Source organism: Ursus americanus, chromosome 21, assembly GCF_024610735.1.
Source record: "Ursus americanus isolate L20-20 chromosome 21, mUrsAme1.1.p, whole genome shotgun sequence".
Taxonomy (NCBI): Eukaryota; Metazoa; Chordata; class Mammalia; order Carnivora; family Ursidae; genus Ursus; species Ursus americanus.
The window spans coordinates 23980018-24005259 of NC_142147.1; the positions used below are offsets into that span (position 1 = coordinate 23980018).

The window sequence follows — 25242 nt, forward strand, 5'->3', positions numbered from 1 at the left end:
GTTACCTCCAACTGCTCATACATGCTGTGCTGGAATTAAATAGCTACTTAACATTTGAGAGAAGCAAGACTTTAATGAAGAATGCTACAAGTTATGGACAATAATTAGTTCTCATATTTTAAAAAAAGATTACAGAAAACACTTTACTGTTTTTTTTTTTTTTGTGCCAAAAAGACGGTCTTTAAGGATGTCCGAGAGAGACAGCAAGCACAACACAGTACAAAAGGAGAAGGGAATGTTGAGTTTTAGAGCAAGACACTAACACAGCACAATTAGGGAATCAGGCGGAAGCAACCATTTCACAAAGAATGGAATTAAGCATTTATATTCAGTCAAGATTTTTTAAGCTTTAAAAGTCCAGCATAAAGAAGGAAATTGGGCAGAGGGGATGGGGGAAAGGGCTAAGCTTATCTACAATCACCGTTTTACAAAAAAACACACTGGTTCAACCACAGGAGAGGTGGAGGTTAAACCTGCCTACGTAGCCCAGCAAATATTAAAAGCAAATGCCAAGGCTGTCAGGTCTAGATGTTGATGTTACAACTGACTTAAGAGTTTTTAAGAGAGACTCTGATTCCACCAAGACTGGTCTCTCATCAGCCTGGGTTCCTGACAGATGAAGTTCCTTTGCATTTGCATCAGAAGGCCAAAGCTTTACCTGGAACAATTTCACTCCAAATAATGCTCATGTTGCTGGTTTTAACAGGTCAGAGTCATAAGTGGTTCCTAACAGACTCCACCATTTCCTAGGAGAAGGTTCTACTGATTACCAGGGATTTAAAATTCAAGCAAACCACTAAAGAAGGGAAATACTAATGATATTCTGGCACTGTACAAGCTATGTGCCTGTCATCTCTGCCAAGGACATGGGGTGGACTTGGCTTTGTTTCTCAGCTTCATGATCTCCAACAGCGATGAAGTAGAACTGGGACCTCCCCCACGTCAGAGGAGGATGCCCAAAATTCTCATCCCAGCCCAGCTTCTGAAAGAAACAACAGACTATCAGGGGCTATTATTAGGAACCATGCTCCTGTGAATTCTCTGGAAATGAAAGCCTGTTTCAGTTCATGCCAAGTCTTTTCATGGTCCGCCAGCGATCCTTAATCATCACAGCTGTTCGGTTAACAAATGGGTAATTTTTGGAAATGGCAGCCCAGTTTCCTTCCCCGTATTTCTGCACTCCAGCCTTGACCCACTCGCTTTCTTCTACGGTCCACTTCTGCAAAAGAAGACCAAAATACTTATCACAACCCGTCTCTCCACTTATTCTCATTTTCATACAGTGAAGAGGTAAACTCAAGAATGCTAGGACAATAATCTGAACCCCAAAGAAGGGTTTATATTTTTAAAACATGATAGAGATAAATTAACACTGTGGATTTAGACATTTAATAATTTTCAATGTCCTGCCATTTCATCCTAATCACTTCTACATTCAAAACTCCAAACAGTGTTGTTCATGGTCAGGAAAATGTGTCAGGTTTCTGTCCTAGATTTTTCTTCCAGAAAATAACTATTACTTTAACTTAGTTTGGATTATCTGAAAATTGCCAAAGACCTTTTTACAGGTGCATGGGTAGCCTGTGCTAGATGTGTTTATTTTACCTCTGTTCTACCCACATTACCAGAAACCGTCAGAAAAAGTAATTTTAAATTACCTGCTTTTTTGTTACACTGGTTGCACTCTCTTCATCTGGTGCTGCTGGAAAACATTAAAAGTAGACTCATTTCAGAGTTCACCTTTCTCTGCATAAGCCACAAGAAAAAGACATAGACTGTTCCTCAAGGGAAAACTTAACTGAAATTTTCCCAACATTCAGAGAAGAAGGGTATCACTGAAGGGTAATTTGTTTTTGTCCTTTGTTTGCAAGATATCAATCATTTCAGCCAATGAGAATCTGTACAGAGCCAATATGTAACATACATTCGTTAACAACTGGGCCACTCAGGCGCCCCATACACATTCATTAAATATTGGTTAGTGATGGATTTTCAGGCTCTTTAGTACAACCTACATGATGTTCTAAAATTACTGAGGGACTGTGGTATATAAAACCCTAATATATACACATCTACAGGTGATCCTTAAAGAATGCAGGGTTTAGGGGCACCAACCCCCCATATAGTCAAAAATTCATGCTGACTCCCCAAAAACTTAAGTTAATAGCCTACTGTTCACCAGAAACATTACCAATAACATAAACAGTCAATTAACACATATTTTGCATGTATTAAATGTATTATAACTATATTCTCACAATAAAGTGAGCTAGAGAAAAGGCTATTAAGTAAATCATAAAAAAAGAAAATCATAAGAATATATTAACAGTATTATACTGTATTTTTAAAAATGTGTATAAGTGGACCTGTGCATTTCAAAGCTCTGTTGTTTAAGGGTCAACTGTATTATATACTTGTGTGTGTGTGTGTGTGTGTGTGTGTGTGTGTATAATTTCTGCTTTGTAACCCCCTGCTAACCACTGCTTTGAAATAACACAGTTTTACTGTTTTATGCCAGAATTTTCAAATCCCTGATCATTTTAGTAAAATTAAGTAAAATGTGGTTCAGTTCTTTAAACAAAAGAACAGGAGAGTTATTGCTCCCCACTCTGAGAGACCATAGATCTGCTCAAGCTCCACCCTCTCACCATATGGAAAGACATGAGGCCTCAAAAAAATGCACCAAGATAATTTTTTAAAGGTCAGAGGGCTACTAGCATAAAAGACATGCCAGTGGAAAACAACAAAAGCCGTTAAAAAGCTGCAAGAAAAGGCAAAGTTGCATAAACATGACTTGCTGAGTGTCTGCTTCAGCCGATGCTACAGTCCTACCAGTGCTTCCTAAACAATGAAGGTGGCTCAGGAAAAGGGATACTTACAGGGGGAGATTATTTCGTCTTAAATTATGAAGTATTTCATACTATAGTGGAAGCAGATTTTAAAGTTGACAAATCTGGACTGCACTGGACGTGGATGTTTTCTAGAACTTTTATATCCTGTTGTTTTTAAGTATTTTATGCCACTTTTATTGATTTTCTGTTACTTCCCCCATTTCCTGTGTGATCTTGATCTTGCCAACTACGTTTATGCCAACGAAGGTACTTTTTAAGGACAAAACCTTTGGGACTGGCAGAGGTTTACTGTTGCTGTGTTACCAAAGTCTTTAGAATCTCCAAGACTATGTTTTAGCACTTAAGATATTTCCATTAGAATGCAAAGTATGTGGTGGGAGAGATTCTACTGCAAATGCTATGAACTTTAGTATTAATTATGGAAAAGTAAAGTTTCTTACTTTAGAAAAAAATTATATATCAAAACTGGTAAGAGATTTTTTACTTAAACAAGAAATGCAGGGAATGACCACATCTACCTTTTTTAATTAAAAGACTTTAGGAAGAACATCAGCGGCAATTAAATATAGGATTTATTAAAACAAAACCAGGAACTCTCTTTAAATATAAAGTGTTGCTTTGACAGTCTCCATTGTTCAATGGGAAAGGACATAAAACTGACTCCTCATGAATCACAATAAGGAACTTGCTGGACATTTTCTAGTTTGGAGACAAGCAGTTGCTAAAACATTAATATGATAGTAAAATGCATCTATAATTCAGCTAGTGTCAAGGACCAAGGAGAATGTCCTAGCTTACCCTGAACTTGAAACAGTTCATCCTCTTCCACCCATGTCTCTTTTTCTTCAACCCCATTAGAGCTGTTCCACTTGCCTTTGGGTACTCTGAAGGGAGATCAACAAGAGGACAAGATGTAAAACAGATCATTGGGGTCATTCCATATTTTGTCCTTGGCTCTCTCATGGCCTGTACTCCTCCCTGTTCTGCTTTGACCACAGCTGAGATTCACTTACACACAACTCCCAAATCCTGACCTGGCCAGGCATTTCCATGTCATCGTCCCGCAGGCTGCAGGATCAGCCCTCAAACTGAGCAGTGAATACATCACTATCCCCCTCAAAACCTGCTCGTTTTCCTTTTTGTTTGGTTGGTTTTGACTTTAATTTTGAAGGTGTCAGCATTCTTCTAACCTAGAGTGAGCAAACTGCTCCCAGTCTTTCAAAGACATGCCCAGTCCTCTCTCTGGACTGTGCTCTTTTCCCTCTCCATTCCTCTTGTCCAAGCACATGGTACCTTTCACCAGTATTACACTAGTCTCTTAACTGGAGTCTCTGTCCCTAGCCCCTTCCTAAACCACCTGAACATAAGTCTAAAATTACCTCATCCCTCTCTGTTCCGTGATCACTTCTCACTGCCTCAACAATGAAGCCTGTATGGGTCAGTCAAGATCATCCACTCTGGCTCCAGCCAGTTACTACCAAAACCTCTCTCCAACCCTGTCCCCACGACCGCATCAGCACTAACAGCAGAGCCAAGCCTTCTGCTCTTTTCCTTGTTCCCTCTGCTCAGGATTCCCTTCCCTGCCAAATATATTCTACCCATTTTTTAAGGCCTTCATTCTCAATGAAGCCTGCCCTAAATCCAGGCCCCCAAAACACAAAGTCCCCACTCCTCTGCCCTTGTGGTTGTGCTTCTACTTTATTAAACAGCCATTTCATAACATACCCCTAATCATACGAATGTTGCAGGTAAGGGCTGTATCTTCACCTGTCTACCCCAAACACCTAGCACGGTGACACATACCCTAACAGCAGCTGGAAAAACATGTGTTGAAGTAATAACAGAATTATCAAAGAGCTGCAAATAAATTATAACATTGAAGATTAGAGCAGTAAGCAAATAAGAATCCTTCCTGTGCACATGAAATGTCAAGTACTTGAGTATAACCAAAAAAAGTCCCAAAACCTGAATTATTGAATAGATGAAAAATGTAGTCAGTCTTTTCTAATCAACTGTAACCGTGTTACCTGATTAATAGTACACCTGCCCTGGGAATAGAACACAGTGCAAATCTGACCTCAGAATTGTAACATCTATTACAAAACTACATGGAATGTATCTGAATTAAATTTTGAAGAATTTATATAGATCAAATGACCTGTAAAACTCAATCAAGAGAGTAGAGACAAACCTCAGTCTCCTTCCCCCACTATGAACAGAAATTTATTTTTAAGGTGGCTATGTATTTTGCAAATGAGTAATGAAAGCAGTTCATTTAAGTAGTAGACTTGAAAAACAAATTCTTGAATTCCATGAGTTTTCTATGAAATTACTTACATGGCTGAGACAAATGGTGAGCCATCTACTTTCCATTATGCTTAAATTGGCTCATATCCCCCAGTATTTCTGAGAATGATTTGCTTGAGACAAGTGAAAAGATTGCATGAGGTTTTTCCTTTTCAGGATATTAACTGTGTTAATTACCATTTATAAATAAGTCAGGATTACAGTTTCAAATTTCTACCTGCTTATCCCCATGCTGCGATAAAACTGATTTTAACTTCCGGGCCTGTCATTTCCACTTGCGTATCTGCTCATTCTTCCTGCAGACGTTCTGCACAGATCACTTTGGTGACCTCCTGCTCTTCCTTTGAACTCAGTACTTATTTTGTTTACAAATGTTTGGTATTGCCTAACTTCTCTGGTAGAAGAGACTGAGATCTGGGTCCTCATCTCACTGATGGCTTGTGGTCCTGGGCAAGTCAGGTCACTTCTTGCGCTCCTATTGGTAAAGTTAGAACTTGATGAGCAATGAATAGGCTAGAGGGGTCTGGTCTTGAGGGGTAGGCAAACTACAGCCTGTGGCTGGTTTTTGTACAACCCTTGAGCTAAGAATGGTTTTTACATTTTCAAAGGATTGTAAAAAACAAAAAATAAACAACAGAGACACAAGTGGTCCAGAAAGCCTAAAATGTTTACCCTTTGCTGGCCTTTTATAGAAGTTTTGGGTACGACCCTTTAAAATATAAGAACCAAGAATTATTATTTGGTTAATAAATACCAATCAGCACTTGTCCTTGCCAAGTGCCATAGGACATATAAAAATCTAGTAGTTGTGACCCTGCCCTCCAGGTGATGTACTCTAATCCTGCCTTCAATTCCACCAGCCCAGCTTCCTCCAGGTCCTAACTATTCATCCCGTAGCAGTCTCCAGCCACCGTCTTGTGTCCTTTGCCTCACTGCCTGTTCAGAAGCCATCAATGGTAGCTCATCAGGCCCTCAGATTAGATGTATTAAAATTATCTGGGGGCATAGTTAGAAAAGCAGATTACAGACCCATCCGCTGGCCCCTTCTAATTCAGTACTCAGGAGCCTGGGATTATGTATTTTATTAAACATTCCACCGGTAACTGTGATACGAAACCCAGCTTAAGAACCTCTGCCTGACAGAATAGGAACTCAAAACCTGGCCCATCTACCTATTGACATTTCTCCCTTCATCCTCTTTGTGCATTATATTCTGTCATACAGAGTACATGACATTTTCTGGAGCTTGGTAGGCTTTCTCAACACTTTATACAAGGGGTTTCTGCTGCCTAGAGCCCCACCCCACAATATGCTTGATGACTTCCTACTCTTCCTTCAAGGTCAGCTCAACATTTGCTCCTCTGCAAGGCTTGCTGTCCCCATAACTTTGCTGAGCAGGCTCAACTCTTCTTCCTGGAGCTCCCAGGTAGCTCACACATCCTTTAGAGCCAGGCTGTTCCTGTAAAGGGCCAGATAATATCTTCACATTTGCAGGCCTTACCGGCCCTGTTCCAATTACTCAACTCAGTGTAGCATCACAATCAGCCACAGACAATACATACATGATGTTTGTGGCTGAGTTCCAATAAAACTTTATTTATAAAAACAGGTACCAGGTAGATTTGGCCCAGGGGCTGTAGTTTGCCAACCTCTGCTTTAGAGTACCCATCATACTTCATGCACTTCACACACGAGAGAAGTGGATAGGTCTAAACCTTCACGAATCCTCCCATTTATAAAACCACTGCAACCATGTACTCTCCATAGTTTCCTCACCTGTTCATGGGAATAATATCTGTACTTTACAGGACTACTGCTAGGAATAAAGGAGATCATATATCAAATGAGAATTAAATGTGTTGAGCTCCATTTGCTTGCCCGGCCAATGACTCACTCATTTCCAGATGTAGACAGTGGTACATATAGTGCAGATTTGTGCCCGAGTATTAATCATTTAGATGTTACAGTCTCTCTGGGCACCTAGCATGTGCATGTCAGAACACAGGTCCCCACACAACTACAAAAGAGCAGTGGCACAGATGTCAGTGGCCTTAGGAGACCAGCGAGGTGATCACTTACAGCAGGGTGACCAGGGGAGATTCATGGAGGAGGCAGAATTTTAAGAGGCAGCTTGGTGTACATGGTGTATAGGCCATGGACTTTTGAGTCAAGATCTGAGTTCAGGCCCCTCACTGGGCTCCACACTGGTTGTGCAGCCTACTTTAAAAAAAAAAAATCCCAAAGCCCAACTTTGCCACTTTTCAGGTTTGTGACTTCAGGCAAGTTAATAACTTTTCTAAACCTTCTAAAATGGGGGTAATATGTCACTCACAGAATGAGGATTCTAGAGATTCAGTAAAATAATATGTGAAAAGTGCTTGGCCCATGGAAAGTACTTAGTCAATATCAGCATCTCCTCCCTTTGAAGGATGGATGAGATTCTCACAAGCAATGATGGAGGAATGATAGTCCAACTGTGGGGAATGAGAGGAAGCAAGAAAAGTACAGTAGCAAAAACAGAATGTGTTCCAGAGAGAACAAGCAAACCAGTTTGCTTGGAGGAAGGATCCACAAGAGGGCACAAGGGTAGCAGAACTTGAAAGCCAGGTTGGGGGTCATGATGGGGAGCAAAATAAAAGCATTCTAACCACTGCCCCATAGAACCTAGCAGAATGTGAAAGATTAGTAGATATTTACTCAATGTGCCAAGTCTTAATTGCTCTTAGAAGGTGCAAAACTATAAATATTCATAAATCTTTTTTAAGGATCAAAGTCTAAAGTAGCCCAAATCAAACAAGTTTCTTTTAACAAAGAAGACTGATATTTAGTAGTCAAGGCACTCAGAAGTTTGCTAAAAATGAAAGCAGCGATGAGTAGGAGGCTGGGAAACCCTTCCGTCCTCACTCACGCCTAGAGCAGTGCCTGGAAGCCCATGGGTGGGGCTTCAGAATTGCCAGGGATGGCTATGTTGTCGCTCCCCACTCCCAAGTCACATTCTAGCAGTCTGAGCAAGCCTTGGTGGTGAATAACTTAGCTGAAAGTTACTTCATTCATGGAAGCAATACCAGGCCCAACCAGGCCCACCAACCAGCCCCAAAACTGCTACAAAGAAGGTCTTCATACTTGGGATTCTTCTCCCCAGGGAGGGGCTGGTTGAGAACGGTGGCCTTGGATGGTGATGCTGGGACGACCTCCTGGGAGGAGTCGAGACCTGCGCTCGGCTCAGTACTCTGGCTGTCCTCCTCCAAAACCAATCTGCTTATTGTCATGCGCTTGTTCTTGGGCTGCAGTTCAGAGCCACCCTCACCCTCAGTAGGGGCTGAACTTTCATTTTCATCTTTTCTTGGTCTCTTGTTTTTGAGGGCTGGTGATGGCAGGGACACTTGACTAGGAAGTACCAGATCTTTCTGGTCCAGTTTTGAGAAGGCTGCCTCAGAATCTTGTGCACTGGACAGAGTCTTGAAAGCTGCTTTCAAGGTCATAATTCCAATGGTGGTTGGAGTACTCCGTAACTGCCTATATAGAAAGCAAATATACAAAGATCAATCTCACCATTATCGATGCTCGTCCAAATAGCCACAACTTCTCCAAAGTGTGAAGCTTCAAATAAGACAGAGGACTCTTCCAGTTGAGGACTCTTCATTTAAAAAAATAAAAGAGGGGCTCCTGGGTGGCTCAGTAGGTTGAGTGTCTTACTTCACCTTGGGTCATGATCTCATGGTCCTGGGACTGAGCCCCACATCAGGCTATGTGTTCGGTGGGGAGTCTGCATGTCCCTCTCCCTCTGCCCCTCCCCCTGCTTCTGTTCTCTCTCTCTCTCAAATAATATAATCTTAAAAAAATTAGAAAAGAAATTGCTCAGAACAACTTTATAAAACTTCCATTTATAAGCATAAGTAGAGGCTTTAAATACATAAGTTGAACTCTGGAGTTTAAAACTCCAAGTAAGAGAGAACCTTAAAGGACTACGGCCAATGACAGTCCCCCTCCAAGAAACCTTTTTAGCCGGTGCACTTACCCCTTTTGTCTGCATGAACTAAAGCACTGCTTTCCACTACGTATAGTGCCTAACAGCTACAAGTCGGCCTGGGTAACCAACCGACAATGTAGCAATCTCACCTTGCTGTCCAGTCCAACCCTCCTGAGAGAGAAGGAAAGGTCTCCATTCTGTCCCCTTTCTCCTACAGTACACTTCTAAATAGGACTTTTGAGAATTCTCTGAATTAGAAGTGTGCCACACAGTCTTAGATCAGTGAGAAACTGCCTTTTCATAATAAAGGTAAATTCATCTATCATTTGGAGTAACTAGTATACTTTAAATAAAAACTGTTAGGAGAGGGCAAACTGGCAGCCTACAAACCAAACCCAGCTGGCAGATATGACTTGTTGCCTAAGCTATGCAAGTTTTGTTTTTTTTAGTTGGACTAATTGCCAACATTCAGAAACGGGGAAAGCTCAAAAAAACAAACAAAACAAAACACCTTAGATGTCTCACACAAAAATCTGAACTCAAGTTTGGGCATCCTTGGACATTCCCACATAGCAAAAATCACACAAAGCTGAAAAGCATGCCCTCTTCAGTTCACACTCACATGCTCTGAATTGTATTATCCTACACCCACTCCTGTACATTTCCTACTGGGCCCCCAAAGGCATCTAAACTTGTGATCCCCTCTTTAAAAACTTGTTTTGGGAAACGGATTCCCAAGTCTGAACGATGCATTAAGAGATCAGGTATCCACAGTAGTGCGTAGATATGGGCAAGGCAAGGATAGGAGAACAGAGAAGGAAAGAACCTTTGAGAAATAGCCAGTTGGGAACTTCTGTCAGGGATATGACATCCTGTCTTCAATATCCTCATTTTCCCGGGGTGTGCTCTGCAACTCCCACAGTGCCTTGTACAAGTAACCCAGTAACATTTCAGTACCAGGAGGAACTAACTGATTCTACTCAAAGGAGAATGCTTCCAACAGACTACCCTTGTGTTTCGCCCAAGATCGCAAAAGGGCATCCCTCTCACCTTGCAGGTTCTCTGAGTGGCTTTTGCACAGGCTCTGGTGCTGGCTGTTTATCTTCCTTCACTGTACTTGAGGCAGCAGTCTCAGATTTCAAAGCCTTCTTGGCCATCTGGGAAAAGAAGGATGTCATCAGGAAGAGGAAGTCACAGAATTTCATTAATTCTCTTCTTTCACCACAAACATACATACTCAACATGCAAACATGTTCACTTATAAATCTAATCTAGGGGCCCCTGGGTGGCTCAGTTGTTAAGCATCTGCCTTCGGCTCAGGTCGTGATCCCAGGATCCTGGGATCAAGCGCTGCATCGGGCTCCCTGCTCAGCAGGAAGCCTGCTTCCCCCTCTCTCACTCCCCCTGCTTGTGTTTCCGCTCTCGCTGTCTCTCTCTCTGTCAAATAAATAAAATCTTTAAAAAAAAAAAAATCCAATCTAGGCATAAACTAGAGGAGGACATAGAAAGGGAGAGAACTTGCAAGAACTCTTTCAAATATCTTGCTTTTTCCTTCCTCAAAAAATGGCTCACAGTTTTCTATACTAAAGGAGAATTCAGTTTGAGTGGTGCTAACCATCCTGACACTGCAAGAATTCTTTAACCTTCTGGACAACAAATAAGTACGTAATTTTACTTTGTACTTCCTTTTCTGTTCTTCCAGTCTCATCCCTAATCTAGTTTCTGAATGCCAAATATACCTTTGGGGTCATGCACAAAAGTCAGACTTTTTTTTCCCCAAACTTAAGATAACTAATATTTATATTAGTGTTTTTTAGTTTGTGTCTAAAATATTTTATAACTATATTTCCACAAAGCCTATTAACTCTGAAAATCCTAATACCACATAAAGTCCTGAGTGGGCCAATCTTGCTCTGACTCCAACTACTCATCTATCTCCCTTTGCCTAAAATTTTATACATTTCTAATCAGTCCAGTATCGTTCTGTTTCAGATATGTATGCCTTTAACAAGTGATGTCTTAAGAACTGAGAGGTCTCTCCCCTCACAGAAACAGTGCCAGGTTATTTTCCAGTTATCTGGAATACAAAAGAAAGGACGGTAGGCCAGGCTCAAGTATCCTGACACCTGCACCCTGAAAATCCCAAACTATCTGCTTTGCAGATAATTTGACATCTGCCAAATTTTACTGCTACGATCAATGATCCTATCGTAATACAGGCCTGGCAGATCTACTGTTATGAGCTAAGATATTTTCTTTCTTTCTTTTCTTTTCTTTTCTTAAGATCCTATTTTTAAGTAATCTCTATACCCAATGTGGGGTTCAAACTCACAACCCCAAGATCAAGAGCTGCATGCTCTACTGACTCTGTCAGCCAGCCACCCCGAACTAAGATATTCTCAACACTCTGTAAATGTTGGTGATTAAAAAAAAAAAAGAAAAAAGCAACAACAAGCCTTCTCACTCAGTTTTCCAGTATCACAGCCCACCCTCTAGGACAGACAGACTGGGTTTTAATTCTTCCACATGCTGTCCACTGAGCCTCACTGCTACCATTCTTTCTGCTTATCACTTTGACCCAATTAAAGAATGTCTTCATTTGGCTTCATTTGCATTATCATACTTCTAGTCCCACCTTTTTTCTCCAGTTATTCCCTCTTCCTGTTATCAACCGCATCACACCATGTCTACCAAACCACTCTTCCTCCCAAAATGAACTCAAATTTCATCTCCTTTGGGAACGACCACTAATTGTAAGTGTGCCCCTACTTTAGCCACACAGATTAATCACATGTAGGAGGTATAAATGGGAGGTGAGGGAAACCAGGTATGTTCCATTTTGCCTCTGTCAGGATCCCTGCTTCTGTTTATTTAAGGCATTTAATTAAGGAAGACAGTGCCTATAATTCAAAGTCTTTTACACACATTTACTCTTTTCACTTCTAAAAAGAGCTGTCCTTTTCTAATTGCCTGCACATCCTCAAGGCCACATCATGGTCATGGGAAGAGAAGGCCAAGGCCCACCGTGAGGAGGTAGGGCTCTGCGTCATCCAGGTGACTCTCCAAGAAGCGCAGCATCTTCTGCTGGAAGGTCTCGTAGGAAAAGTTCTGAATAACAGGGTGGGCCAAGTTCTTCTCACGGATGATGTTCAGGAGATCACTTCTCAGCTTCTACACAAAGGACCAATATTTGTGACATAAGAAAGGAGCATGTCAGTAAAAATTCAATGATGGTGAGTTGAGACAATACTATCAGAACTTTCACAATGCTGTCAATGGCAATCACTGGTACATATATAGGAAGGGGAGCCTATCACAAAGAACAGATTGATAAATTATGGATCAGCCATAGTGGGTTACTATGTAGCTATAAAAAAAGATGAAGAACTTAGGATCTATAGTACCTTTATACATTTATATAAAGATTTTTAAACTTAAGAAAAAAAAGGATGAAGCAGCTCCTTATGTGGTAATACAGAACGATCTTAAAGATAACGTTAAGTGAAAAAAGCAATTTACGAAATGCTCAAATTACTGTGTAGAATATGCTCACATGTGCATATGGGAAGAGCAGGAAGAATGGATATACATGTATATCTCTATATACACACATGCACATTTGTTTGCTTACATATGCACGGAATGTCTGAAAGGATCAAAGAAAAAAACTGGTTGCCTATGAAGAGAGGAATGAGGTGGCTGACTTAAGAGATGAGCTAAGGTCTTTTGTTTACCTTTTGAATTTTATTATGTACATGTATTATCTTTTCAAGAACTCAAATTTAGATTTATAAAGAAAAAAAAAGAGCAGGGCACCAACAGAGCTTTTGACACCAGAAAATAGAGGAATTAAGTCCTCACCAAGGCAGATTCTCAAGTCTGCAGATCAGCATTTTCAGAAATAAAGTTAGAAGTGTTACAGAACTTGATAGTTTGATACCTGGTGCTGATCACTTAAATAAAGTTCTGTCACAAACCTGACAGAAATGGGCAAGAAAATAATTTAGATAAATCTGTATAATGAAAATTAAATTTTGAAAAGCCAATCTCACAGTAAGCTATCCCAGAAATAAAAGACAACATGCTAAAGGTGCCAAGTATTTAGATAACATTCCTGACAAAAAACCCTTTCCCTTTTTCCCCACAAAAAGCAATGAGATGGATTTAAGTCATGGGAGCAAAAATATATCAAATTTACCTGAGTTGTGGGGTCCTTGGACATATGTTTTTTCAAAATTTTTGAAGCCTTTTCAAATTCTTTGTTTTTGATACAAATAATGACAGCCTACAAAAGGGGAAAAAAAACCTTTTTTTGTAACTGTTTTAATAATGACAGGTGTAATCAGAATATCAGATACTAAAATAAACTACTGAAAGGTAAAAGTGAGTCTTATATACCCAAGAACTTTTTCACATTGTCAAATTCCCGTACTTAAAAACTAACAATCACTGCTCAGGCATTACAAACAACTGTAAGCACTCTCCTTTCATTGTGTAGGGTAGTTGATTTTCAACATTACACTGGATTTTTAAAAAAATAGCTGATAAAGCAAAATCTGATCCTCTGGATTACAGACCATTTACCCAATTTGAATAGGGCCTCCTAAGGAAAGGCAAAATGGACAGGAGTCATTCCAGGTCCCCAGAACAACTGGATCTGTTCTTTTTGGATGCAAAAGCTTTGATATAATGATGGGGACAGAGCAGGGAGGATATACTGTGAGGGGAAAAAAAGCCATTTGCTGACCACAGAGTTCTGCTAGTTCCATTCAGGAAAGGCCTGAGGCCATTTCTGTAGGACTACCAGCACAGCCTCTCACTACTCTAAACCCCAGCTGGCAACTCCAGTTCAAGTGTTCAGGGAATTACTGAGACGAACAAACCCAGCGTATCTACAGTAGCACACAAGGAGGGCAAAATTCCAGGTAGGATGAAGAAGTCTCACCAGCCACAGAGAAAGAGAGTCCTTTAGTAAAGAAACCCCAAGAAAATATATGTAGAGGAAAAATGACAGTGATCGAAACTTGTAAGTGATATTTTAAAAATATAGGTGTCATTTTTTAAAAAATTAGAAAAGCCAGGGAAAACTTGGGAGCACTTGGAGTATTCTAACAGGATAAAGTAGCTACCCTAAATACTGTCTCAAAGAGAGGTAAAAGAAACACCACACACATACAACAGGGAAGGAAAACTGGTCCATAGATACTTTCAATCTTCATTTCAGGGAAGAACTGAAGGAGATACAAACAAAGAGAAGGAGGAATAGCAAAGGGAATTCAGTATTAATCTCTGGTGATTCTGTCCTCAGCATGCAAAGGAAACTGGTGTCAAATGCTCTTGAATAGCAGGCATAACCATAAATTCTTGCTGCCCAGGGAGGGTACAAAGTAGGTCTTTTCATTTTATAGTCAGATGACCACATTCATTTTTACATCATTTTCAGAATAACTGTACTAAGACTACACTTACTTTCTTGAAGAATTCAAAGGTTTTACTTTGTATAAAGTAATTTAGATCTTATGTTTTTAAATTTTATTTAACATGCACACAGTAAAATGGACTTTTTTTTGGGGGGGGGTGTAGTATCCTGAGTTTTAATCATGTATTGACTCTTGCAAGCACCACAATGAGGACACAAAAACCCGGAATCCAAAAACCTCTCTTTGTGCTACCCTTCTGTAGTCACCCCTCCTCCACCCCCACCCCTTGGCAACCACTGATCCATCTCTTCAAGAATGTCATATAAATGGAATCCTACAGCATGTAGTGCTTATTTTTTAGACGTCACCCTGAGATGTGTCTTTTCTTCTGTATAAATGCCTTTGAGATCCATCTATGTTGTTGCATTATCTATAGTTCTTTCTTTCTTATGGCTGAGCAGTATTCCATTATTTGAATGTATAGTAATGCCTCCCACTCCCCTTTCCTATACATACCTACCTATGATCAAGTTTAATTTATAAATTAGGCACAGTAGGAGATTAACAGGAAACTAGAACAAATGTAACAATATACTGTAATAAAAGTTATGTGAATGTGGTCTCTCAAAATATCTTATTGTACTGTACTCACCCTTCTTGTGATGTGAGATGGTAAGATGCCCATGTGATGAGGTGAAGTGAGGTGAATGACACAGACATTAAGACTTAGCCCTAGGCTACTACTGACCATATATGTTAGAAGGAGGATCGTCTGCTTCCCAACCACAATTGACTATGAGTACTCAAACCATGGAGTGAAACTATGGGTGGGATGGGATGGGAGCGCTACTGTGCTACTTTTATCCATTAACCTGCTGAAGGATATTTGGGTTGTCTGCAATTTTTGGTGATAAGGAATAGATGTTAAATCATTCATGTACAGGTTTTGGGGTAAACATAACATTTCTCTAAGGTAAATACCCAAAAGTGGTATTGCTGGGTCATATGGAAAAAATATATTTAACTTTATATAAGAAATGGCTAGGGGCGCCTGGGTGGCTCAGTTGGTTAAGCTGCCTTTGGCTCAGGTCATGATCCCAGTATCCTGGGATCGAGTCCCAAGTCGGGCTCTCTGCTCAGCAAGAGCCTGTTTTTCCCTCTCCCTGCCACTTCCCCAACTCACACTCTCTATCAAACAAATAAAATCTTTTTTTTTAAGATTATTTATTTATTTGACAGAGAAAGAGAGTGAGTGAGCACAAGCAGGCGGAGCAGCAGGCAGAGGAGGAGAGGCAGGCTCCCCACGGTGCAGAAAGCCTGATGTGGGGCTCGATCCCAAGACCCGCGGATCATGACCTGAGCTGAAGGCAGACGCTTAACCAACTGAGCCACCCAGGCGCCCCTAAATAAATAAAATCTTAAAAACAAACAAAGAAAAATGGCTAAACTGTTTTCCTGTGTGGCTGTTACAATTTTACACTCCCACTGGCAATGTGTAAGAGTTCCAGTTTCTCCACATCCTCATTAGCACACATTAATGTCAGCATTTTTTAAAGTTTAGCCATTCTAGGGGCACCTGGGTGGCTCAGTCATTAAGCGTCTGCCTTCGGCTCAGGGCATGATCCTGGGACTTGGGATTGAGCCCCACATCGGGCTCCTCTGCTGGGAGCCTGCTTCTTCCTCTCCCACTCCCCTGCTTGTGTTCCTTCTCTCGCTGGCTGTCTCTCTCTGTCAAATAAATAAAATCTTTAAAAAAAATAGTTTAGCCATTCTAATAGGTATGTCCTAGTAGTCACTGTGGTTTTAATTGGTATTTCTCTATCAACTAAATTATGTTGAACATCTTGTCATGTGTTTACATGCCATTTGTATATTCTCTTTGGTGAGGCTTTTGCCCATTTTTTAAATAACACTTTTCTTTTGAGAGTTCTTTATATATTTTGGACACAAGTCCTTTGTCAGATATGTGATTTGCAAATATTTTCTCCTAGTTTATAGCTTGTCTTTATTCTCTTAACAGTGTCTTTCTGAACAAAAGTTTTAAATTTTGATTAAGTCCAATTTACCATTATTTCCTCTTAAAATTTCCTCTCATGGATCATGCTTTTAGTGTCATAACTAAGAACTTTTTGCCTAAGTCGAGGACATAAAAGTTTTTCTTTCATCTTATTCTCTAAGCTTTACAGCTTTACATTTCACATTTAGATTATGATCCATTTTGAATTAATTTCTGTGAGTTTTTAATGAGGTCAAGGTTCAGTTTTTGCATATGGACATCCAACTGTTTGAATATTATTTGTTGAAGACATCCTTTTTCTATTGAATACCTTTTCCACTGCATTGCTTTCACATTTTTGTCAAAAATCAGTATCATATTTGTGAAGGCCTATTTCTGGACTCTGTCTTCTGTTCCATTAATCTTTATTTATGGTCATGAGTATCTTTATAGTAATTCTTAAAATTGGGTAGTGAATACTTCAACTTTGTTCTTCTTTTACAAAATAGTTTGGGTTATTTTAGCTCCTTTGCTTTAGCATTTGTATTTTAGAATCAGTCTGTGTCTATAGAAAATCCTGTTGAGATTCATTGGAATTATATTAAATCTACAGGTCAGCTAAAAAGAACTGACCTCTTATCTATGTTGCCTTCCAGTCCATGAACATGGTGTGCCTTTCCATTTATTAGGTCTTGATTTCTTTCATCAGCATTCTGTGTTTTTCCATATATAGATACTGTATATGTTTTGCTAGACTTATACCTAAGTATTTCTTTTTTTTCTTTTTTGGAGCTATTGTAAGTGGCACTGTTTTTGTGATTTCATTTCAAGTCATTTACTGTTAATATATACTGGAAATATGAATAACTCTGTGTGTTGATTTTTATATCCTTCAATCTTGCTAAACTTACTTACAGATTTTTTAGCATACTGCATGGGATTTTCCATACGGACAGTCATATCATCTGCAAATAGGGACATTTTCCCCCCTTCTTCTCTAGTCTCTTGCCTTTTCTTTTTCTTGACTTACTGCACTGGCCAGGTCTTCCAGTATGACACGGAATGGAAGTGGTGAGAATGGACATCCTTGCCTTTTGGATGCGTTTTGGATCTTAAGGACAAAGTGTTCTATCCTCTACTGTCAAGTATGATGTTAGCTGTAGGTTTTCTGTAGATGTCTTTTGTCAGGTTGAGAAAGTTCTATTCGTAGTTTGCGGAGTGTTTTTATCATAAACTAATATTGAATTTTGTTAAATGCCTTTTCTGCATCAACTGATAGAGATATATTTCATTCTTCTTTAAACTAATAGAGTGAATAAAGGACACTGATTTTCAAATTTCAAACCAGCCTTGCATTCCTGGGATTTAGCTTTCCTACTGTGCCACACACTGCATCGGCATCCAAGGCTAAGCAGCAGGATAGACAGTAAAAAAAAAAAAAAAAAGCAATGGAATTTGCTCTAAGTTCTGGGGCATCACAGCTACACTGCTAAAGAGAAAGGGTTCTCCTCTTCCTTTAGTTCTAGTGTCAGCCCTGCTGTCACTGTCATCACTGGGCCACTGCTGCTACCAGGGCAGTATTGCCTGGGTGCCAGGGCAGGAGAGAAGGGAGAAAAGAAACCCTGGGATTTCTCCCACCCTCCCTTACTCTTAGGAGATCCCTTTCTTGCTCCTCAGGCCGGAGGAAGCCTTTCTTGGAGTTCTTTCTGTTCCCACCTGGAGTGTATTTCTAGGTTTCTCAGGAGACTACAAGTCCAGGCTGGATGATACCAGAGAAGGAAAAAATGGTATACTAATCATCACCAATTTGGTGGATCTTCAAATTCTGGTCTTCTTCCCCATCTGCTTACTACCATTTACATTTATGAATCCTCAGACAGCTGCTCCACATATTCTCTCTAGGATTTATACTTGCATTAAGGACAGAAGAGAGTATGCTTACTCTGTCTTTTCCAGAATTAGAACCAGGTCCTACTATACTTAATTTGTGAAATAAAGGAAATGTGAATGCTTTCAAATTCTAAATTAAAGTTTGCCTCCAACGTCTATACTATGAGTTTATCTTTTGAAACTATTTTTAATTTCCTAGAAAGTTTTTGTTTTGAGAGATGAACTATTGCTTTTTTTTTTTTTTCACTTGAGAGTTTTCAGAAAGAAGTATAATTTCTTCTCTTATATAGCTGTTAAGATTCTTAGGGTGTGGGGCGCCTGGGTGGCGCAGTTGTTAAGCGTCTGCCTTCGGCTCAGGGCATGATCCCAGCATACTGGGATCGAGCCCCACATCAGGCTTCTCCGCTGGGAGCCTACTTCTTCCTCTCCCACTCCCCCTGCTTGTGTTCCCTCTCTCACTGGCTGTCTCTCTCTGTCAAATAAATAAAATCTTAAAAAAAAAAAAAAGATTCTTAGGGTGTAAGCAATAGCAATGGTCTCTGGCTAACTTAAACAAAATGGAAATTCCAAGCACAGATTTTCAGTAGAGGTGAGATAGGTCTCTTGGGTGAAATAGCAGAAAGCACATAGAAAGAGTAAATCAAAACTCACAGAAGGAAAGAAAGGCTAAAGAAGCAAACTCAGAAAAAAACCAGGCTGTTATGGGAAGGAAGAATGCTTAAAAAGCTCTGACAAAGCCTTTTATTTCAAGAATTAAGGTACTTAGAGACTGTGTTTTATGCACCCAGCCCCCCCAAAATGGGGTAAGGCCCCAAAAGAAAAGATGCCCTTACCAAAGGTGTAGGGGAGAATGTTGTACAGCAAAAAGCAACAAATAAATGCTTTTCCGATAATATGTCATACATGTTACTCTTTGCTGTTCTCCACAGGAACCTAACTGAGGAATCTTTCAGTTATGAAGAGAAAAAAACAATTTACCCTTGATATTAATTAACAGCTTACAGAATCAGTTCTCAAACTTTTTAGTCTCAGGATTCCTTTATACCTTTAAATGTTAATGAGGACCCCAAAGAGCTTTTGCTTATGTGTGTCATATCACCATATCAGAAATATAAAACGGAGAAAAATTTAAAATATTTATTAATTCATTAAAAAATAACAAACTCATTGCAGGTTAATATAAAAAACATAACTATGAAAAATTACTATGTTTTCTAAACAAAAGTTTAATGAGAAGACTGGCCTTGTTTTACATTTTTGCAAATGTAATGCTGGCTTAATAGAAGAAAATTGTATTCTCATATCTGCCTCTCTGTTCATACTGATGTGATGTGTTGTTGTGGGTAAAGTATATTAAAAAAAAAATCCAGCCTCACAGATATGAAGTTGGAAAAGGGAGGAGTATTTTAATACTCCTTTCAGAAAATTGTGGATATTCTTCTTTGACTTTACACCAAACGTGGCCAAGTGAACTTTTCATCATCTTCATCTAAAAGATTAAAATCTTTTAGTCTATCTTGCATTCTAAATGGATCTTTTACCCATGAATGATTTTGTAATATAATGCACTGGCTGTTTGGAAAATATTTATTTAATAAGTTACGTAGATCTTCCAAATGTTGACACATTCATTAAAAATATTTTTTAAATCACAGCTGTTAATAACCACCATCAATCTTATCAGAAAAGACTAAGTATTGGGAAGCTGTCAAGTATATCAATACAGGTTTTCTAAAATTTGAATTTTTACTTGAAAGCTTGAGTTTTATCACTGGCAACAAATACTACCAATTGTTTTCTTTGAAGTGACAAGTTCCCATTGCTCTTTTGCAAGAAAATGACTGCCAAATGCCCACACCTAAATAACCAAAATTTGTCAGTTCTTTCACGTAAAGAAAGGTGTTCCATTAAAAAAGCACCTAGAACAGCATGCAAGTCAAGCAATCACACAAGTGACTTCCTGAAGACAACCCATCATGTTATGTGGCAGAAATGCTTTAGGCAAACTTCCTACTTTGTCACAAAATACTGAAAAGATGTTTGCGGGTCTAGATTTAATAAAATTAATTTTACTGCTTTATCAAAGACACTCTTAATTGAAACTGGCTTTTATTTATTTTTTAACTACAAGTATGTGGCAATGAAGACTACAATGACTGGTACTACAAGTTACCACTTCCTGGATCATGCTAAGGCACCAGCAATTTTACCCATCAGTGCTTCTGCACCATTAGTGCAAAGTCAATGCACTGAAGGTCAACTAATGTTTTGGCACTGTTAAGAAAATAGTTTTGATTCCTGAAGGAGTCCCAAAGACCTTCAGAAATCCCTACACCATTTAAGTGAACTGTTGTGACACTTTACAAAGCTTAAAATGCATCAAAAAGCCTCAATAGCCTAGGCACCCCATGATAATTTCCAAAGATGACCATTAACAGATCCTATAACTCTAAATGAAAAATTAAAAAAAAAATTGAGGAGGCAAGTGATATGGCATCATTTAATAACTAAGAGTTCCAGGTAATTGTGGTAGCCAGCCTCTAAGATGGCCCCCAATGATCCCCACCCCCTTCATAGTCCCATTCCACACACTAATCCATAGTCAATCCAGTCTGTGACCAACAACATATGGCAGAAGAAATGACACTTCTGAAATTAGGTTATAAAAGACTGCAGCTTTTGTCTTGGGCTCTTGTTCTCTGGATCACATACTCCAGAGGAAGCAAGCTATCATGCTGTAAGCAGCCCTGTGGACAGGCAAGGAGCTGAAGACTCCAACCAGCAGCCAGCAAGAAAAGTGAGTCCTGCTAACAACAATGTCAGTGAGCATGGGAACAGATCCTTCAGCCCCAGTTGAGTCTTGACATGATTGCAACCCTAGCAGACAGCTTGACTACAATATCACCAGAAACCTCAAGCCAGAAGCACTCAGGTGAACCAAACTCTTGGAAAATGAGAGACAATATTTACTGTTTTAAGCTGCTAGATTTCGGGGTAATTTGGTACACAGCAATACCAGTAATACGGTAAGTATAAGAAATCTGTACATGATGGAAAATGGAAAAGCAGAAGGGAGTCAACATAAGAGTACAGTTGACTATTTTAAAAGAATTTAGACTTTGCTAACAGATTTTTCATAAGCCCTCAAACAAGACCTATAAACTTAAATAATAAATAATAATACATTAACAAACATACAGATGAAAGCCCACAAGACTCTTCCAGAAGAGGGGACAGAGACAAATCTATAGCTCTTCTGTCCTGAAGGAGTTGCACTTCTGAATCGGCTACCTACTTAACAGGAATTACATGAATTACTTTGAAATGGTACCATTTCTTCTCTGCCCAGTTTTTTCAAGATTCTGTTTTTATGTAACTTCTACACCCAACATGGGGCTCGAACTCACAACCCTGAGATCAAGAGTTGCATGCTCCACCAACTGAGCCAGTCAAGTGCCCCATGGTACCATTTCTTCCCATTGAAATGATCCTTAGCTCTTCTGAAAGTAGGCATGGATTTCTCCTCTTTTGCTCATATGTCTTTTCTGGCATTTTCCCTCCAACACAAACCTGACCTTCCTACACTAAAAATTTATTGTTGGAATTATTCCTCTTTGGAATTTGGATTATCTGAGCATTCTTTCCAAGACCAAAAGTAGTTCTTGCCCAAGATCCTTAACTGAATAAATATCTGCACCTCACCCACACTAGTTGTTTTTTTAACAGGGTACCTAAGTACCCAGCACACAGGTAAGGGACAGAAAGTCTTCCTGGCTAAGCAAAGTTTTATCTTCCCACCCCCATGTCAGATCCCATCTTTTTAGGGGGTGCTCTTTCCTTACCAGTTCCCTTACTTACCACTACCAAGGCAATGCTGAGCTGTTGTTCTTCAGTACCCACCTCTACATCTGCTTCCACACCCCCAGCCTTGATTACTGAGGAAGAAAAAGCTTTTTCTGGCTGGTTCCCATTGCCAGTCATGTTTTAAATAAAAATAAGTTCTACTACTTGAAGCTACCTGAGCCAAGACTCACAGTCCCAAATTCCTAGACACTCCAGTAGTTTTTTCCTTGTCAAGAACAAAAGCTGTGCCAATCTTCTACCATTACTGTTTTCCTAACTGGCTGATTATTCTAGCATCTTTAATTCTGTTTGTTCAAAGAGAATGTTCCTCTTCAAAGTCAATCCCACAATTCCCAAGGCCCCAGCTATCCTCTTTGGTTTATTACAAACACGGATGACCAAAACGTAGACCAGTTGCTTCTAGCCCTTTAACAGTGCTCCTGGATGGTATAATAACCTCCAAAATGTCAGTCTTCAATGCCGACACATTTCTTGTGTATTGTGGCCTCTCCTGCCAAGGCCACAAGAATACAACCAAAATCACAAAAGCAGCATACCTGCCATTAACACTTTCCAAGCCTGGCCTGGGAAGGGGTCACTTGAAGAGATGTAACATCTGCGTGTGTCTTATGTTTGAGTTTGCTCACTTGCTCTCTCCATCCCCACACAGAAAAGATAAGCATTGGATCCTCAAAGACATCTGATTTTTGTCAAAAGAAAAAGAAAATAAAAAGAGCCTTACAGCCTCCTTGACCAGTTTTCTACTGGATTCGACCACTGCCTCTGTCAGTGTAAATTCCGTTTTAATCATCTCCAGCACATTGATAGCTGATTCCAGTGGTGTGAGCTCAGCCTCCATATCAAAGGAACAGTCTAGGACAAAGAACACAGTTTTCGCTTTAAGCTATTTTATAAGGAGCAGAAACATGTCCAAAAATACATGTTTATCAGAAAAGACACATGTAAATATAGAAAGATTTGCGTTTGATTTGCTAACATACTGGCTACAAGCTTACAAACCTGTTAAGAGTTCAAATTTAAACCAATGAATTTGAAGTGACTATTTTTTAATAATTTCAAAGACAAGTAAAAATTTCTTTTTTAACACATGCATTTGCATCTCAAATTTCAGGACACACACATCCTCCTCAGATACAAGCGACCAGAAACTGGAGACAGTTTTGCTAAAGAGCTCTTAAGTTCAATTAAAAGAAAAAAAAAGTGCTTATACTCTGAAAAACATTCTACTATGGGGGGAAAATTTGGCCTTCAACTCACTAAATCGCAGCAAAGTTAAGGCAAGCAAGAAACAGGTGGGAGAAAATAAAAAATAGAAAAACAGCCAAGAGAATCTTAACTGGAGAAAACCAGACCCAGAGAACAGACTCATTCTGGAAGGAAAAAGACCACTGTGATCGAAACAGTAGTGCGCCTTATCCCCGAATCCTTCAGTTCCGGACATAAGTTGGAAAACAACGTAACCATAAATAAGCCCAGAGAAGAACACAGAAATTGCCATACCTAAATTTTCCCCTTCTTCGATGCGCGACAGACACTGCATAACCCGCAGCAGCCGGGACACGGTATGCTCCTTCCCCAAGGGCCTGACAAGCAAAGCTGGGAAAGAAGACATCGTTGGCTCGGCGATCCCCCCAGCGCCCCACAGATCCCCTTCCCCAGCCAGCCTCCTCTCCCAGGTCTGGCCCTCACCCTGCATGATGTCCCGGATCTGCCTGAAGTCCCCGTACCGGCTACCCCGAAAGGCCCGCAGCGCCTCGTGGAAGTAGAACTTGAGCACCCAGCGGTTGACCGCCTCCTCCAGCCGTGCCTCCCCCGCGCCCCGCTCCGTGGCGCCCCCCAGCCCCGGCTCTTGGCGCCCCCGCCGAGCCCGCCCGCTGCTGCGGGACGCCCGCCGGCCTGCCGCCCTCCCGCTGCTGTCGCTGCTCCCGCCTCCTCCCGCCATCGCGTCCGATCGCCGCGCGCCCTCCCCGCCTTCCCGGCCGGGCCGCTTCTTCGACTGTGACGCCTCCGGGTCACGTACGACGCCCGGGCCGGAAGCGGGGCTTGCCGTCCCGGCTCCCGCGGCCATGACACGGACGGTGTTCCTAGCCGCCCGCGGGCTTCTGGGAGGGAAAAGACCGTGCAACCCTAACCCTGTCTCGGACCCCGTAGTTCCCGGTGTGCAGGCCGCAATGCTTGCTGGGGCTTGAAGTCCAAGCCGTCCAGGCGGGTGAACCAAGCGGGTTTGCGGTCAAGTGTCAACTTTGCTCCGAAATTATGGGACACTATAAGATATTGGGACTACGTATAAGATATTGAAAAAAATATACGTGCAGCTTATTAAACACAAAATTTTGAACTATAACACGCATTTTATAGAAGAAAGTTTATTAAACAGATTTACATTTTTAAACAAAAAAATTTTTAACAAATAATTTAAAGCAAAGGCCAGTGTAAACCCAATCGAGGTCAAGAAATAGATTGTGACCGGCACCCCAGAAACCTTTAGACATAGAAGACATATAATTTTTTAATTACAAAAGTAACACGTTAGAAAAAAAATAAGCAAAAGGATTAACGTTTAAATCACCCATAATCCCACAGGAAAGAATAAATTGACGTGCAGTTTTATAGCCTTCCAATTTCTTTTGTACCTACTGTGTGTGTGTATGTATATATATATTTACGAAAAACGGTGTTATACTATATATGTTTTATATAATCATTTTTCATTTAACATGTAACGAACATCTTTCCATGCCATTAAATATTTTTTCCACAGTATCTTTAACAGCTATATAGCATTCTAATATATGGGTGAGCCAAGATTTTCTTCATTTAAGCCCTTACTGTAATATGTTTACATTATTTTAAAATTTTCTAATTTTAGACAATCTCAATATTAGAAACATACTTTGAACAGTATAGTTGCACAAATTTATAATTATTTCCTTAGATTATTTC

At 40.1% G+C, this 25242-nt stretch overlaps 1 protein-coding gene across 2 annotated transcripts; it reads right to left on the reverse strand.

The window, feature by feature from the left end:
* Positions 1–53: 53 nt before the first annotated feature.
* Positions 54–24407, reverse strand: TERF2 (telomeric repeat binding factor 2). Of its 2 annotated transcripts, none has more exons than XM_045815062.2 (10): positions 23989–24407; positions 23800–23895; positions 23021–23151; positions 13328–13414; positions 12154–12300; positions 10180–10286; positions 8283–8675; positions 3651–3736; positions 1659–1699; positions 54–1219 (listed from the first exon to the last, which is right to left on the reverse strand). In XM_045815062.2, the coding sequence occupies exons 1-10, from the start codon at positions 24365–24367 to the stop codon at positions 1061–1063; spliced, it is 1626 nt and encodes a 541-aa protein (XP_045671018.1). In that variant the 5' UTR covers positions 24368–24407; the 3' UTR covers positions 54–1060. The 2 variants fall into 2 exon arrangements, with proteins under 2 accessions (XP_045671018.1, XP_045671017.1); XM_045815061.2 differs by having other exon boundaries at positions 1659–1702; positions 23989–24406.
* Positions 24408–25242: the final 835 nt, after the last annotated feature.

Coding starts and splice junctions, on each gene's coding strand:
- TERF2 (XM_045815061.2), bottom strand. CDS start 24,367: ATGGCCGCGGGAGCCGGGACGGCAAGCCCCGCTTCCGGCCCGGGCGTC. Junction 8,676..10,179: donor CCACTCAGAGAACCTGCAAG/GTGAGAGGGATG, acceptor CTTTCTATATAG/GCAGTTACGGAGTACTCCAA. Junction 1,220..1,658: donor CCAGTGTAACAAAAAAGCAG/GTAATTTAAAAT, acceptor CTTCTTTTGCAG/AAGTGGACCGTAGAAGAAAG.